Source organism: Nerophis ophidion, linkage group LG19 (assembly GCF_033978795.1).
Source record: "Nerophis ophidion isolate RoL-2023_Sa linkage group LG19, RoL_Noph_v1.0, whole genome shotgun sequence".
Taxonomy (NCBI): domain Eukaryota; kingdom Metazoa; phylum Chordata; class Actinopteri; order Syngnathiformes; family Syngnathidae; genus Nerophis; species Nerophis ophidion.
In genome coordinates, this window is record NC_084629.1 from 26,732,479 (window position 1) to 26,749,132 (window position 16,654).

At 42.2% G+C, this 16,654-nt stretch overlaps 2 protein-coding genes across 5 annotated transcripts in view; one reads left to right on the forward strand and one right to left on the reverse strand.

The window, feature by feature from the left end:
- Nucleotides 1-1,997, forward strand: part of si:ch211-269e2.1 (cohesin subunit SA-2) — a 66,528-nt gene extending 64,531 nt beyond the window's left edge. The window contains exon 33 of the mRNA XM_061879726.1: nucleotides 1,551-1,997. The gene's annotated coding sequence lies outside the window, so the exon portion shown is untranslated. The remainder of the gene's footprint in view (nucleotides 1-1,550) is intronic.
- The window catches only part of ppp2r3b (protein phosphatase 2, regulatory subunit B'', beta), a 68,786-nt gene that overhangs the window by 8,669 nt on the left and 43,463 nt on the right, over nucleotides 1-16,654 (reverse strand). For all 4 annotated transcript variants that reach the window (XM_061879727.1, XM_061879728.1, XM_061879729.1 and 1 more), the window contains 5 exons: nucleotides 11,750-11,935; nucleotides 11,408-11,511; nucleotides 7,410-7,512; nucleotides 222-296; nucleotides 62-148 (listed from right to left, as the gene is read on the reverse strand). In XM_061879727.1, coding sequence (XP_061735711.1) covers nucleotides 62-148; nucleotides 222-296; nucleotides 7,410-7,512; nucleotides 11,408-11,511; nucleotides 11,750-11,935 — 555 coding nt within the window. The remainder of the gene's footprint in view (nucleotides 1-61; nucleotides 149-221; nucleotides 297-7,409; nucleotides 7,513-11,407; nucleotides 11,512-11,749; nucleotides 11,936-16,654) is intronic.

Below are 16,654 nucleotides of genomic sequence, written 5' to 3' on the forward strand. Positions count from 1 at the left end.
ATGCACGATTACACACGACAACTTTTCCATTTTCCACTTCACCCGATCTCTACTTGCCTACCTGAAGGAAGTTACTTTTGCGCAGCTCCAAACAAGTTATTTTGCCGGTCCAGGAGCGGTTTACGTTGTAAAAGATCCTTTGGATCACCTGTGGCAGTGGAAACCACCAACAATGACAACGCACGCAAGTAAACTGTGTGTGTGTGTGTGTGTGACTGTACCGTGGTGATGTATCTTGAGTGGAAGTCTGGTGCCTCTTTCAGGAAGGCCAAGCCAGCGTGAGAGTTGACCACATCCTGAAACAGAATTAAAGCAATAGTACATGGAAAATGTGTTAATGATTAGGGATCAATGTTCATAGAAGGCACACAGGACCATGAACAACTACCAAGCACCGTATGTGCCGTGGGAGGCGTTGAAGGGCACTGCTTAACTCTGAGTAGGCTTTTAGACTCAGTTTTTAATTTTTTTTAATTGAGGTATTTTGCAAAAGGATCCACAGTTGCAGCACTTCAATAAAGAAGGTGAGAAACACTATTGAATTCAGGAGAGAACTCCCCGACCTCTTTTCCTTTCCTGCTCATCGCTCTCTTCGCCAACTAAAGTCTTCAATACCTTAAGCGCTAAATTTAAATGTTCTTCTCCTGTTTACTATTTGGCTCATTCATCAGAGGTGCACGTTTTATGTTGCTTTCTGTAATGTTTTTAGTTAATACAACATATCCTTGCTAACATCAATATTATTCAAAGGTCAAAAGTAGTGATGTTTTAAATTCAGCAGATGGCGCCATTATTAAACAGCAACAGTGTCAATACAGTTAGTGAGTGTAATTGTGTTTTATGTTCATATTTATTATTAATTCATTAACTTTATCTTTGATTATTTTCTTGTATCTGACTCCCACTGCCATGTGTTGACGTAAAAATTGTCCTAATTTGGGGGGCTTATTTGAGTCTAGTGGTGAGAAATGCAATTATAAGAGTCAGACATAAATGCTAAGAGGCATGGACAGTGGCCATCTACTTCACTGCAATCCCGTGTTCATTCATCACAACAGTCAAACACCGTTCCCCCAGGCGGAAGGGCGCAAATTAAAGCCGGTGCGCCAGGAGGCGGGTCGGCATGAGAATGAATCTGGACGCCTGCATATGTCGGATGCCACAACATTAGGCTCACCTGCACAATACAGTGTGACCCTTGCATCACATAGTAATGAAATTGGTCATTCATAAATGAAAAAAGGGCAGCAGACACCCATGCTTATGTAACTCTGACACTTAACGTGACACTTTTGTTGACCAGTGAGTAGAGATGTTTACAAAATTATCCCTGTTTTCATTAGTATCTCTGTATTGATAAATCTGCTCAAAAAGTACTTACACACTCAAATAGTTCAACCTAGTAATATTTAATAACTAAAGTAAATACACAGGGTCAGAAAAAACATTTTGCATGTTTTGTGTTTCTTAAGCTTCGTTGATATAATGTGTATCTTTTAATGACTAAGCTTTTGTTGTTTTGAATATTTTTTTTATTTTTTGGCCCACAGCAGGCCACCCTACCCGAGTCGGCCGCCACAGGACCACCCAGCGCAGGGCCGCGGGAACCACCCACCCCACCCGCAGGGACCCCAACAATGGAGATGGAAAAAACAGCAACCGCCCTGTCGAAGTCCCCCCCAGAGGGAGGGGGAAAAAAACAACAACAAAAAAAAAAAAAAACATAATTAATATATCAAAAAAATAAATAAATAAAAATACAAAATTGAATAAATACAAATATATATATATATAAAAAAAAATATATATATATAAATTATACATATACATATACACACACACACATACATACATATATACACATATACATACACACACACACACACACATACATACCTACCTGCATCTATGCAATACATATATGTATATATACACATACATACACACACACATACATACATACATACATACATACATACATACATACATACATATATATATATACACACACACACACACACACACACACACATACATACATATATATATATATATATATACACACATACATATATACATGCACATATACACACATACACACATACATACATATATATATATATATATATATACATATATATACACACATACATATATACATGCACATATACACACACATACATACATATACACACATATTTATATACATACACAAACATATATACACATACCTCCGCATACATATATACACACAAAAAATTTAAATAAGATCACAGACATGCTGACACACAACATCACTACCCCAGCAGCTGGGGTAGTTTTAAATATTGCTTTGTACTATAGCACTAATATTTATTTGGATGAAAAGTGCGTAACAAATAAAATCTATTTGTATCATTTATGCTTTCTGGCGGGTGTTGTGGCGTCTTACTCTGTTCAGTGGTCCTTGAACGCACCATAAAACCACCTCTGTCTTATATTATTCAGAATATAGATTGATTACTCTGTTCTGAGAGAGCACAGCTTGTAGGTTCAATATGCACCATCGAGTATCTTAGTTGCTCAGACGTAAGTTTAGATTGTTGTAGGTCGTCTCTTAATGGGAAAGACGTTAATGTCTCTTGTTTTCATTCAAGCTAGCGAGCTGGCGCCAGTCTTTGAGTTGATCAAAGTACAGTAATCACTCAGAATCAGAAATACTTTAATAATACCCAAGGCAAAATTAAGTCTTTCAGCACAATCCCATTCAACATCAGACAAACATTACAGGGACACAGAACAAAGCTATCTTTTTGATCATTTTAATCTAAAACGGTAATTCCACCTAAATGTCCGAATTTCTACCGCCGTTACTATTAATGGCGTTTATCGTTACATCACTCGTTACATAATTTTATCACAAATGTTGATTCAAAATCAGAGAGGCTGTACACCCTATGAACAAGTCGCGCACATACAGTAAATACGTCACACGGCGCTTCAAATATTGCAGTTTAAATGTTGTCTTTTTTAATTCCACAACATTTTCGCCCTACATTATTAAGCATTTTCAAGCATAAACATTTCTAAATTAACTTAAAAATATTACGACAGTAGTGTTGGCCACAAGGTGAGATCAAACCAATCAAATTACACTGTTGAGGATCGTGGCCACTGATTGGCTCAGCATCAGACAGCGTTGCTATATTGCAGGGGGTTCTCAAACTTTTTTCACGAAGTACCACCTCAGAAAACTTAACGCTCAAAGTCCCACCATAATGACCAACATGAGAATACAGTAGCATAGTAAGCCTAAATATACATTAAAACCAAGGCAGAGGTTTTATTTAACAAGTGTATTTAATATTTTGCTCCTCTCTGAGCTGCTACCTTACCGTGGTAGAGGAGTTTGCGTGTCCCAATGATCCTAGGAGCTATGTTGTCTGGGGGTTTTCATGCCCCCTGGTAGGGTCTCCCAAGACAAACAGGTCCTAGGTGAGTGATCAGACAAAGAGCAGCTCAAAGACTTCTATGGAATTACAACGAAATGAACCCAGATTTCCCTCGCCCGGACGTGGGTCACCGGGGCCCCGCTTTGGAGCCAGGCCCGGAGTTGGGGCACGATGGCGAGCGCCTGGTGGTCGGGCCTGTTCCCATGGGGCCCGGCCGGGCACAGCCCGAAGAGGCAACGTGGGTCATCCCTCCAATGGGCTCACCACTCATAGGAGGGGCCATAAAGGTCGGGTGCATTGTGAGCTGGGCGGCAGCCGAAGGCAGGGCACTTGGCGGTCCGATCCTCGGCTACAGAAGCTAGCTCTTCGGACGTGGAACGTCACCTCACTGGGGGGGAAGGAGCCTGAGCTAGTGCGCGAGGTAGAGAAGTTCCGGCTGGATATAGTCGGACTCACCTCGACGCACAGCAAGGGCTCTGGAACCAGTTCTCTCGAGAGGGACTGGACCCTCTTCCACTCTGGCGTTGCCGGCAGTGAGAGGCGACGGGCTGGGGTGGCAATTCTGGTTGCCCCCCGGCTCAAAGCCTGTACGTTTGAGTTCAACCCAGTGGACGAGAGGGTAGCTTCCCTTCGCCTTCGGGTGGGGGGACGGGTCCTGACTGTTGTTTGTGCTTACGCACCAAACAGCAGTTCAGAATACCCACCCTTTTTGGGTACACTCGAGGGAGTACTGGAAAGTGCTCCTCCGGGTGATTCCCTTGTCCTACTGGGAGACTTCAACGCTCACGTTGGCAACGACAGTGAAACCTGGAGAGGCGTGATTGGGAAGAATGGTCGCCCGGATCTAAACCCGAGTGGTGTTTTGTTATTGGACTTTTGTGCTCGTCACAGTTTGTCGATAACAAACACCATGTTCAAACATAAGGGTGTCCATATGTGCACTTGGCACCAGGACACCCTAGGCCGCAGTTCCATGATCGACTTTGTAGTTGTGTCATCGGATTTTCGGCCTTATGTTTTGGACACTCGGGTGAAGAGAGGGGCGGAGCTTTCTACCGATCACCACCTGGTGGTGAGTTGGCTGCGATGGTGGGGGAGGATGCCGGACAGACCTGGCAGGCCCAAGCGCATTGTGAGGGTCTGCTGGGAACGTCTGGCAGAGTCTCCTGTCAGAGAGAGTTTCAATTCACACCTCCGGGAGAACTTTGAACATGTCACGAGGGAGGTGCGGGACATTGAGTCCGAGTGGACCATGTTCCGAACCTCTATTGTCGAGGCGGCTGATTGGAGCTGTGGCCGCAAAGTTGTTGGTGCCTGTCGTGGCGGTAATCCCAGAACCCGTTGGTGGACACCAGCAGTGGGGGATGCCGTCAAGCTGAAGAAGGAGTCCTATCGGGTTCTTTTGGCTCATAGGACTCCGGAGGCAGTGGACGGGTACCGACGGGCCAAGCGGTGTGCAGCTTTAGCGGTCGCGGAGGCAAAAACTCGGACATGGGAAGAGTTCGGGGAAGCCATGGAAAACGACTTCCGGACGGCTTCGAAGCGATTCTGGACCACCATACGGCGCCTCAGGAAAGGGAAGCAGTGCACTATCAACACCGTGTATGGTGCGGATGGTGTTCTGCTGACTTCGACTGCGGATGTTGTGGATCGGTGGAGGGAATACTTCGAAGACCTCCTCAATCCCACCAACACGTCTTTCTTTGAGGAAGCGGTGCCTGGGGAATCTGTAGTGGACTCTCCTATTTCTGGGGCTGAGGTCGCTGAGGTAGTTAAAAAGCTCCTCGGCGGCAAGGCCCCGGGGGTGGATGAGATCCGCCCGGAGTTCCTTAAGGCTCTGGATGCTGTGGGGCTGTCTTGGTTGACAAGACTCTGCAGCATCGCGTGGACATCGGGGGCGGTACCTCTGGATTGGCAGACCGGGGTGGTGGTCCCTCTCTTTAAGAAGGGGGACCGGAGGGTGTGTTCCAACTATCGTGGGATCACACTCCTCAGCCTTCCCGGTAAGGTTTATTCAGGTGTACTGGAGAGGAGGCTTCGCCGGATAGTCGAACCTCGGATTCAGGAGGAACAGTGTGGTTTTCGTCCTGGTCGTGGAACTGTGGACCAGCTCTATACTCTCGGCAGGGTTCTTGAGGGTGCATGGGAGTTTGCCCAACCAGTCTACATGTGCTTTGTGGACTTGGAGAAGGCATTCGACCGTGTCCCTCGGGAAGTCCTGTGGGGAGTGCTCAGAGAGTATGGGGTATCGGAATGTCTTATTGTGGCAGTCCGCTCCCTGTATGAGCAGTGTCAGAGCTTGGTCCGCATTGCTGGCAGTAAGTCGGACACGTTTCCAGTGAAGGTTGGACTCCGCCAAGGCTGTCCTTTGTCACCGATTCTGTTCATAACTTTTATGGACAGAATTTCTAGGCGCAGTCAAGGCGTTGAGGGGTTCCGGTTTGGTGGCCACGGGATTGGGTCTCTGCTTTTTGCAGATGATGTAGTCCTGATGGCTTCATCTGGCCGGGATCTTCAGCTCTCACTGGATCGGTTCGCAGCCGAGTGTGAAGCGACCGGAATGAGAATCAGTACCTCCAAGTCCGAGTCCATGGTTCTCGCCCGGAAAAGGGTGGAGTGCCATCTCCGGGTTGGGGAGGAGACCCTGCCCCAAGTGGAGGAGTTCAAGTACCTAGGAGTCTTGTTCACGAGTGGGGGAAGAGTGGATCGTGAGATCGACAGGCGGATCGGTGCGGCGTCTTCAGTAATGCGGACGTTGTATCGATCCGTTGTGGTGAAGAAGGAGCTGAGCCGGAAGGCAAAGCTCTCAATTTACCGGTCGATCTACGTTCCCATCCTCACCTATGGTCATGAGCTTTGGGTCATGACCGAAAGGATAAGATCACGGGTACAAGCGGCCGAAATGAGTTTCCTCCGCCGGGTGGCGGGGCTCTCCCTTAGAGATAGGGTGAGAAGCTCTGCCATCCGGGAGGAGCTCAACGTAAAGCCGCTGCTCCTCCACATCGAGAGGAGCCAGATGAGGTGGTTCGGGCATCTGGTCAGGATGCCACCCGAACACCTCCCTAGGGATGTGTTTAGGGCACGTCCAGCTGGTAGGAGGCCACGGGGAAGACCCAGGACACGTTGGAAAGACTATGTCTCCCGGCTGGCCTGGGAACGCCTCGGGATCCCCCGGGAAGAGCTAGACGAAGTGGCTGGAGATAGGGAAGTCTGGGCTTCCCTGCTTAGGCTGCTGCCCCCGCGACCCGACCTCGGATAAGCGGAAGATGATGGATGGATGGATGGATTTAATATTTTGCCCACTGTAACATTACACAAAGTTTGAACAGCAACACCGTGTTTGAATATTTAATTAAGTGATTCATTGGCATACCACTGAGTTTGCTGTAATGGATTAAAAGTAAAAAGTGGACTAAGGGGAAAAATTATCCAGAAGACCGTTAACAGTATTTATGCTCCTCGCTATTAAAATATTACATTTATAATGAACAATTATTCATTTATCGCGGTCATGTCCAGAACCAATTAAAAGTGATTCCTGCCATGTAGTACCATCGGACTCATCACATTATCTTTAGTGTGATTTCTTTTGGAGGTGCGCGTCATGAATGATGTCGCCTAAATGCAGGAGCGTAATCCAGGCTTAAACCTGAACCCGAAGAAATGCAACAAAATGTGCATTATTTAAGGGCCAAGAGTGGAGTAGAAAAACACACGTTGTCAGGTATTTTATCATTAAAGTGGCACCGCTTCACAGGACAGCTGTTCCTAATATTATGCCAAGCTGAAAGTACGACTGCAAAAACAAACATGTTTGCAAATGCACACCTGTCCGACCGTGTCAATCACTACCGAAAACTGTGCAGATGTGTCTAGTAAAGTGGCCGCTGAGCTTATAGTAACATTAGGTGAATTAGTCCTCGGTGGCTGGCCCAGGCCAAGAAAAAGCGGCGAGCGCGTGCAGCGGCCGCCTAGTACCTGCAGGAAGGGAATAAAGTCGTCTTGTTCAAGGTAATTGCAGCCAGGCTTGGCCAGGAGGTGCACGAATTTGGCCGCGTCGTCGTGACAGGTCTGCAACATTCTGCAGGGGAAGGAAAAGAGAACAGATGGCAGCTAGGTTACTCCTTCCTTTTGTGTCTTTTTAGGAGTCCAGAGCAGCTGCTAATACATTCTGAAATTAGGATGCCGAATGGCTTCTGGATAATTATCAGTGCGGGGGCTTTCATCTAAGATTGGCTGGGTTATGAACTCTGTGTCAAAGGTTGGTTCTGTGCAGCTTTTTGCACTTCAGGCTTGCACATGAATACAAGAGTGTTTTAAGAACACCACTGGCCGTGTTGTTCTTGTTCACGTGTTAAATAATATCACACATACAGTTAGCAAGATTACACAATATCTACACTTCTTTTTAAAGAGACGTGTTAAAATTGACAAAGCATGAGGTGCCAAATAAATGTGCGGCAACAATTTATATTCAACAGTTTACAAGTACAGTAAAACAGAGTTTGATATCGCAGATACTAAAATAACTTAGACACCGTAATTACTTATTTGTATTGAAAAATACACATCATAACCAAATGATAAATATAATCACAAATACGACATGCTTATGTTGACCAGTACGGCTCACAGGAAGTCAGTGTTGACATAAAGTTTGAGATTCAAATGAGTATTTGTTTGGCAAACTGGTCCGTTTACAGTATGTTGATGTGATATGAAAATTACTTCTACAAAGTAATTATAGTTACTCGTTACTTTACCAAAAAGTAACTGAATTACTAACATAATTATTCTTTAATACATGTAATTCATTACTAGGGAAAGTATTTAATACATTACTTAAAAAAAACTTCAAACTTAAAATATTTGGCACATGCAATTGAGACGTTTCATATGAGAGCACAGTGTGCATGTGTGTTTGCTCTTAAGTGGCAGGGCCTGTTGCCTAGTGACGTGTGACATTGAGGGTTTCAACGGAGCTGTGTTTGTTAGTTTTAGCAGTTAGCAGCGGCATTGTTGTCGGACGCCAGCTCTTTTGAATCGTTTCACTAGTTAATAAAGAGATTGAATGCGCTTCGACGGTTGTCATATATTCTTGTCAACAAACAGTGTATTGTTTGGATAGCAAGTTTGTCACTTCCATCATATCATTTGTTGTTCATTATTGTTGTCTGCTGTGTCAGTGTGATGTTGCCTCAAGGTCATTTTAGTGCAGTGCGGCTTGTTGCTTTCACGAGTCAAAAGATATTTCCTGCATTTAACTTGGTGCACCTATGACATGTTGACATAAAAATACATCAAAAGTAGCGCGACACGTTACATCAAGCTATTGCTAACAGCGTTGAAACGAGTTTAAGAGTAATTAGATTACCTTATTTTTCCGACTATAAGTCGCAGTTTTTTTCATAGTTTGGCCGGGGGTGCGACATATACTCCATAGCGACTTATGTATGAAATTATTAACACATTACCGTAAAATATCAAATAATATTATTTATCTCATTTGCGGAAGAGACGAAGAAAATGTCAGCAATCGTCACACACATGTCAGCAATCGTCACACACATGTCAGCAATCGTCACATACACGTCAACCAATAAGAATTCGGCGGGGGAGGGTCATGGCAGAAGTGCATTATGGGTCATGGAATGCTAACTGCATTATGCTACTGTCGTAGCTATTAAAATAGATCATTTAATCGCTGGCGGTAACTTATAAAAACTGAGAAGTGCTGAACAAAAATGGCACTGAAAAGGAAATCATGTACTGCAGATTACACAATATCAAATATTATTTATCTCATTCGCGGAAGAGACGAAGAAAATGTCAGCAATCGTCACATACACGTCAACCAATAAGAATTTGGCGGGGGAGGGTCATGGGAGAAGTGCATTGTGGGTCATGGAATGCTAACTGCTATTTGCTATATGCTACATCCGTAGCTATTAAAATGGATCATTTCATCGTTGGTGGTAACTTATAAAAACTGAGAAGGGCTGAACAAAAATTGGACCGAAGAGGAAATCATGTTACTGCAGATTACAAGCTGGACGTAGTGAAATATGCAGCAGAAAATGACAAGAGGAAGCGGCACATATCTTTGGAGTTGGCAGAGTTGTTTAGAAGCGACATCGAGGAAGAAGATTTCTTCGGATTTATCGATTAAGAGTGACAGATTTTTGGTAAACGCATAGCATGTTCTATATGTTATAGTTATTTGAATGACTCTTACCATAATATGTTACGTTAACATACCAGGCACGTTTTCCGTTGTTTATTTATGCGTCATATAACGTACACTTATTCAGCCTGTTGTTCACTATTCTTCATTTATTTTAAATTGCCTTTCAAATGTCTATTCTTGGTGTTGAGTTTTATCAAATAAATTTGATACCAGTGCGACGTATATATGTTTTTTTCCTTCTTTATTATGCATTTTCGGCCGGTGCGACGTATACTCCGGAGCGATTTATAATCCAAAAAATACAGTACTTGTGAGTCTTTACGAGTAAAAGTAACAGCATTATACACCGTTATAACGCTTTTATTATGAACACTAGTTATAGGTATGTTGTTAATGTCGCTGAAATAAATGCAGTTTCACATATATTAACACTCGTGGCGGACTGCAACACACAGATACGCATGCACACGCACGCATATGGTGATATGTGTGCTTCAATCTTCTGCAATCACGTTCCAAAAAACGTGACTTAAAATTAAGAGTTTGAAGCTTGAGCAGCAGTCCTCCGTAGTTAGTCCACATGAACTCACACAGTAGTTTGTGTGCTGCAGGAGACTCATTGAGGAGAACAGCGGTCAGTATTTGTTTGTGCCGTTAAAATCTCTTTTGATAAACGTTTGCACAAGTTCGCTTTGCTAATTGATGTACTAAAAAAAAAAATATCCGTTAATACTAATTACAATAAGACAGATTTGTTTTGAAATATTTGCACAATTTTTTTTAGCCCTTCTACAGAAAATATGTGTGCACCATCGCTGATTGTCGGATGATGTCATATTCACGCCGCTTTGGCCACACCGCTCGGGCTGCCCCCACTGCCACAAGTATATTGGCAATCTGTGGGGGCCTTAAATTGTTATTTTTGGTTCTAATGATGTTTGAAAACGCTTATGCTGACATCAATCAGCCAGTATGAGGGGTGTTACCATAAAGAGGTTCCACTGTATGGATAAGATGAGAATTTATATAGATACACGATCGTCAATCACCAGATCGTGCTTGCTTCACTCTACCGCGGTTTAATTTATTTATCTTTTCGGCAATATTTACTTATTTTTGGCCTAAATTAATTCTTGAATCGAGTCTTCTATGTATTACAGTAGCGTATTTGTCTTGTTTTCTATTATTACATTGTGGTGATCACAATAGACATACAGAAACATTCACTGATGTGGACTTCCATTTCAGAGTTATGGGGAATTACTGTTTCTATCCCGATGATGTTCCTGTTATTTGTGTTAAGTGGAGAGTATAACGGTTGATGTACTTTAGTTCCTGCCTCATCAATAACACATCTTCACATTGGCGAGTCTTTGTCGTGCACATTTTCTAACGACAGCTAGTGTCACTCAATGCTAAAAACACGGGTAATGTCGGCGCTATCTTATGGCGCAATCTTAACTACGAAGATCAACTTTTGGTAGAACAACCAATGCCGTGGTTTCCGCGTATCGGAACTCAGTTCCAAAAGAGAGGAATTACCCAGAATGTGACAAAGAACAAATCTAATGGTGACAGGAGCGCACTACTTACTGTACATGATACAAGCAAGCCTCAGTCCAGCTTTTCTGTTTTCAAATGTTTGCTAGGCCTTGGTGACCGCTAATTTGTGTTTACAAGGGCCAAGCGGTAGAAGATGGATGGATGATGGCAGTACTAACAGGGCTGAGGCGAGCGTTTGCTCAAGCAGCCCAGCTGAAAAGAACAACAAAGGGAGCTGTTGTCTTACTTCCTCCACATCGCCACGAACTTGTGAACAGACACGAAACCCGTCCTGTCGCCTCCAGTCGAGCAGAACAATGGCATCTTCCAGTAGAGGGGACACTCGCAGGCCTGCGGGAACACTTTGTTGTTATTGTGCAAATGCTAAAGCGTTAGAACAGCAGCACAATGGCGCTAGTGAAATCTTGCATCACTTGATGACTTCCCTGAGGAAACACTTGAGGCTTCCCTCAAACCACGGCACACTCCTCAGGGAAGGCGAGTTCATATTTTAAGGTATGAAAAGGAGTAAACATTTGGGGCGGTATGAAAACTTTGCAGGGTGGCATACTGCAAAAATCGCTCTCACCTTGGCAACCTGCCCCATGTCTTCAATGGTGGCCCTTTCATTGGGGAATTGGCAAAACATCGCCTCGACTTTGGAAATGAGGCTGTCGATGTTGAGGTTGGCTTGGGGCCGACCCAACGGGAAGTAGAACTTTGGAATGCTTTCGCTCAGAGGGTTGGTGACGGGCTGCTCTGTCCTCACCTGTGCCTGATGCACAAAAAAACAAGAAACACACAGACGTGAGGTGTTAGCCACAGACTCTATCACATGTTAACAACACTTTGAACAGAGCTGCTAACACTTATCCAGTCCATTAAATGCAGTAATTAGTCATACAAACCCAGGATCCCTAATTCAGTACAAGGTGTTGTAGGAGGAGGCTTTTATTTGTATATAATATTTTATAACAATATTTTTATTTCATGCAAAAAATTCCAAAATGACTAAAAATGATATTTACTTTCTTTATCATTTGTAAATACACATTTACGTTTAGCTCGGTTGGCAGAGTGGCCGTGCCAGCAACTTGAGGGTTGCTGGTTCGATTCCCGCTTCCGCTATCCTAGTCACTGCCGTTGTGTCCTTGGGCAAGACACTTTACCCACCTGCTCCCAGTGCCACCCATACTGGTTTAAATGTAACTACTTAGATATTGGGTTTTACTATGTAAAGCGCTTTGAGACACTTGAGAAAAAGTGCTATATAAATATAATTCACTTCACTTCACATTGCAATATCATACCAGAATGACAATCAGGAAATACACGTGCGGTCCCTTCCAAAGTTTCTTGTTGTTCCCACTGGGTTGAGTTTTTTCTTACCCTGATGTGGGATCTGAGCCAAGGAAGTCGTTGTGGCTTTTGCAGCCCTTTGAGACATTTGTGATTAAGGGCTATATAAGTAAACTTTGATTGATTGGTTGATTGAATGATCATCCTATTACATGATAGTCTTGAATTAAGAAAAAAATATTTATATTTTTTTATATTTTTCAAAAAATATTTTATCATACAAAAATATTACAACATCATACATATAATAGGCATTACTCAATATATAATTCATTATGGCAGTGATGGTCAATACATTTTTTGTCAAAAGCATGGGAACTACTTCAGCTTTTCAGATGCCATGTCTACTTTGTGGTAAAAACGTCAACTGCGACACATAATCAGTCGTAATAGCATAAACAGTTTTCTTTTTCCTAATATATTGTTAGTTTGTTTGGGGGAATGTGTTTATTTATTTAAGTGGACGATGAACACTGAGCAAAGGCAACTCATTTGACCACTCACATTTCATGTTTTCTCAGGTTGTTTTTAAACAGCTAATAAAACAGCCAACTGCTGTTCTGTTAATAGAATAGAATAGAATAGATAGTACTTTATTGATCCCTGGGGGAAATTCAGCACCACAGTTCGCTCACAATAGACAATAATAATAATAAATAATATATAAAATATATTATATATATAATATATAATATATGAATAGTATAAATATATTCTACATTTAAGTGTTAAGATGTCTTCATTTGCAGAGAGGATTGAGAAACTATCATCATCAGCAATGACACGGCAAACAAGGTTTCACAACAGAGGTCACACTGCACAATCTATTGCGCTGTAGCAAAAGTGACACCAAAACATTGGACACAGGCTTTAGTCTGATCTACTGACTCTAATTCAACATTTGCAAATAAGCTCAAGGTGTCCATACAAGCAGTGTGACCTAAGTGAGTTATTGGCATTTAGATTTATGAAGTTCTTAAACCGTTCTTTACATATGCCAACGGTTTTTGCAGACGCAGCAGGAAAAATCACATGCCACAAATAATATGACGGGGTTTAACCACAGACTCTTTATAGTGCTCCAGCAGCAGCACACTTTGACACGCCATCGGAATATCATTAGTAACTGGGCTGTTCCTGGAAGTTTATGTCTGGGTTAGAGTTTGTTTGAGGCCTGAGCAGTAACCACAAAAAGCAGCAAATTAAGTGTTTTTAACCACATCAGATGTATAGCACAGACTACCAATGAGGGAGGTTATTGGATACAAATATCTTGACTCTTTGGCCAAGTCCTTGGCAAACTCCAATGGATGGTTTCCATCTTGGGCTCACAATTAAAAAGCTGTTGGGCCTTGAAACTGACAAATGTAAAACCAGAGTGTGCGGTGACGTCAAATGCAGTATCCAAGACGAGATGACATTCTGATGCTGCAAGGGATGTTCGTTGATCTCAATGATCATCTTATAGCCAAAGACTATTTACGAGATTGTAGAGATGCTATGTGCCCTCTAGGTTTACAGCTTTGGGTTTGCGAGAATTACGTCATAGTATGGCAGTAATGTGATTGCTCCTCATCAGTTATACAGTAGAATCCAGCTAAAGTACTTAAGGACAAAAGGGTGACCCCCACGAATGGAGAAAATCCAGACTGGACCTGGACTATTTTAAAATATATGCAATCTAGCCACTCAGGCAAATCATAAACACGAGCTAGCAACTAGCACCGCTGATCACTAGTTGGCGACTAATGCAATAATCGCTAGCTAGCAGCTAATACCGCTAAACATTTTTATATTAGCCAATAATATCATTGTTTATTCATGTTTTTATTTTAAAGATACAGTGAGTAGGGTGACCATGCTACTGAAGTGTCTAACATTTACATTGCACTGTGTTGAATCAATGTTAATGTGAATTTAAAGACATTTGAATTTGTGGGAAAATCGCGAAGGAACTATAATAATAAAAACCTAAAAAAGTCTGATCAACCAAAAAGTTCACAACTCCCAGCAGTAACTCTGCGGACTTCTACAAAAAGTATTCAGAGTAGGAATGGCCGATACGATACATCCTAACATTTTAATCGCAATATTTAATTGCAGCCTCCTGCAATATATACCAAAATATATTATTGGGTATATAAAAGGGGTTACAAAGAATCCTAATGTGGCTGCTGATGTATGATTGAACATAGTATCATTTCTTGTTGCATTATTTTTATATTGTACTTGTTAATTTACTGATAAAATAACCAGATATCTACACTTCTTTTAAAATGTAATAAGCACCTATTCCTTTGTTGTTTGAATACTTTACATTAGTTTAGGTTCTGGGTGAAACTACAAACGTAGGCATTGTTGCAATATCACGTAGTTACAGGGCCAGTATACTATTAGCTCAGATTTAAGTCCCTTGATTAATTCCATTAAAGGAGGACTTTAAAGGCAGAAGTTGACTTCTTTTCGATGTTAACAAACATTAACAAAAACGACAAATGATTTTCTGATAATAAAACTATCAAATCATTGTAATATTGACTATATACAGCTCTTATACCTGGTATGGTTACAGTTAGGGCTGGGCGATATATCGATATACTCGCGATATCGCGGGTTTGTCTCTGTGCGATATAGAAAATGACTATATGTTGATATTCGAGTATACGTTCTCATGCAGTTGCTTTTAGCTGCTGGCATTACACTACAGGCTCGTCCCACTCTTTCCTGTCTTTCTTTGTAACAGACAAGCGCACCTTCTTACATATGTCACATACTGTCGTGTCATACGCCCTCGCATAAGAGGTAGCAGCATGGGTAACATTAGCTGAGATGCTAGCGGAGTGGTGCGGGTGGTAATGCGAGAGAAAGAATATGCCAATCTGGTAACAAATGAAGGAAGAATTAATTCCTAAGAAAAACAGCACGGGATCCATCGTCTGGTGGTGGTTAGGCTTCAAGGGGGAATATGTCGAACAAGTATGCGGCCAAAGCGTTGTTACAAAAAGTAGCACCTACTGCTAATTTGGAGCATCAATTCAAAGACACCCGCTAGAGAATGAAGAGTGCCTGAAACTGCATGTCAACATCACCGTTCGGTGCGATACCCACAAGATGCCAAAGCAACCATTTCCAGATCGTATGAAAAAAATTGTCAACAACAGAGTTTAATACCGTCCGTAGTAACCTACCACATAGCAAAGGACAATGCTATTTGATTTCCTGTTACGCAGCTCATTTGTATTTGACAGTTATTGAAATATCTTGTGTGACATCATGCAAAAAAGTGCAATTTATTTGTTTTCAACTGTTGTAGTGGCGTGCTGTACAAAAAGTGCACTTTAATTTAGTGTTGTTTTGATATGTCATCTTAGTGACATCATGCACAAAAGTGCACTTGTAGCTTGTTTTAAAACATCTGAAAATCTTGCACTTTCTGTTTTGAAATTACATGAATGTGTGTGCCACTGCTTAATAACTGTTTAATAAATACAGTTTTGGTAAATTGACTTAATTGTGGTTTCTCATTCTGCACGAAAGTTTAAAATGAGAATATATTAATGCAGTATGAACAAGAATGTTTTAATGTAGACACATAGAATCTCATACTGCTGTGATTATATGTATTAAGTGTTAATTCTAGGCTAAGGCAAAATATCGAGATATATATCGTGTATAGTGATATGGCTTAAAAATATGGAGATATTAATAAAAGCCCATTACCGCCCAGCCCTAATTCGGATATAAGTTCTCAAGTATACCCGAAAGAACAGTAAGCAGCTATGTTTTATTGATATACTGTAGCTGCGTGTGTCAAATATGAGTCATTAAAGGGCTCCCGCCTCCTGGTGGTCGAGGGCGCTAGTGATCCTTCTTGCGACTACTCGGCTGCAGAAGTGACAACGAGTGACGTGATATGTGCTGGGAACGGATTTGACGCTGGGGGTGCACTACGGACCTTTTAGGATGTAACACCACTCACTACTGGCTATGTAAACAACCGGGCTGAAATAAAGCATTTTCCAATCCTAAATACCCAATGTATTATTTATACAATAACACTTCATGGTGGCAGCGGTGGGATAAAGAGACCACCCACGGAGCAGAATGGGAGGGGAAGTGACCGAGGATAATTCTG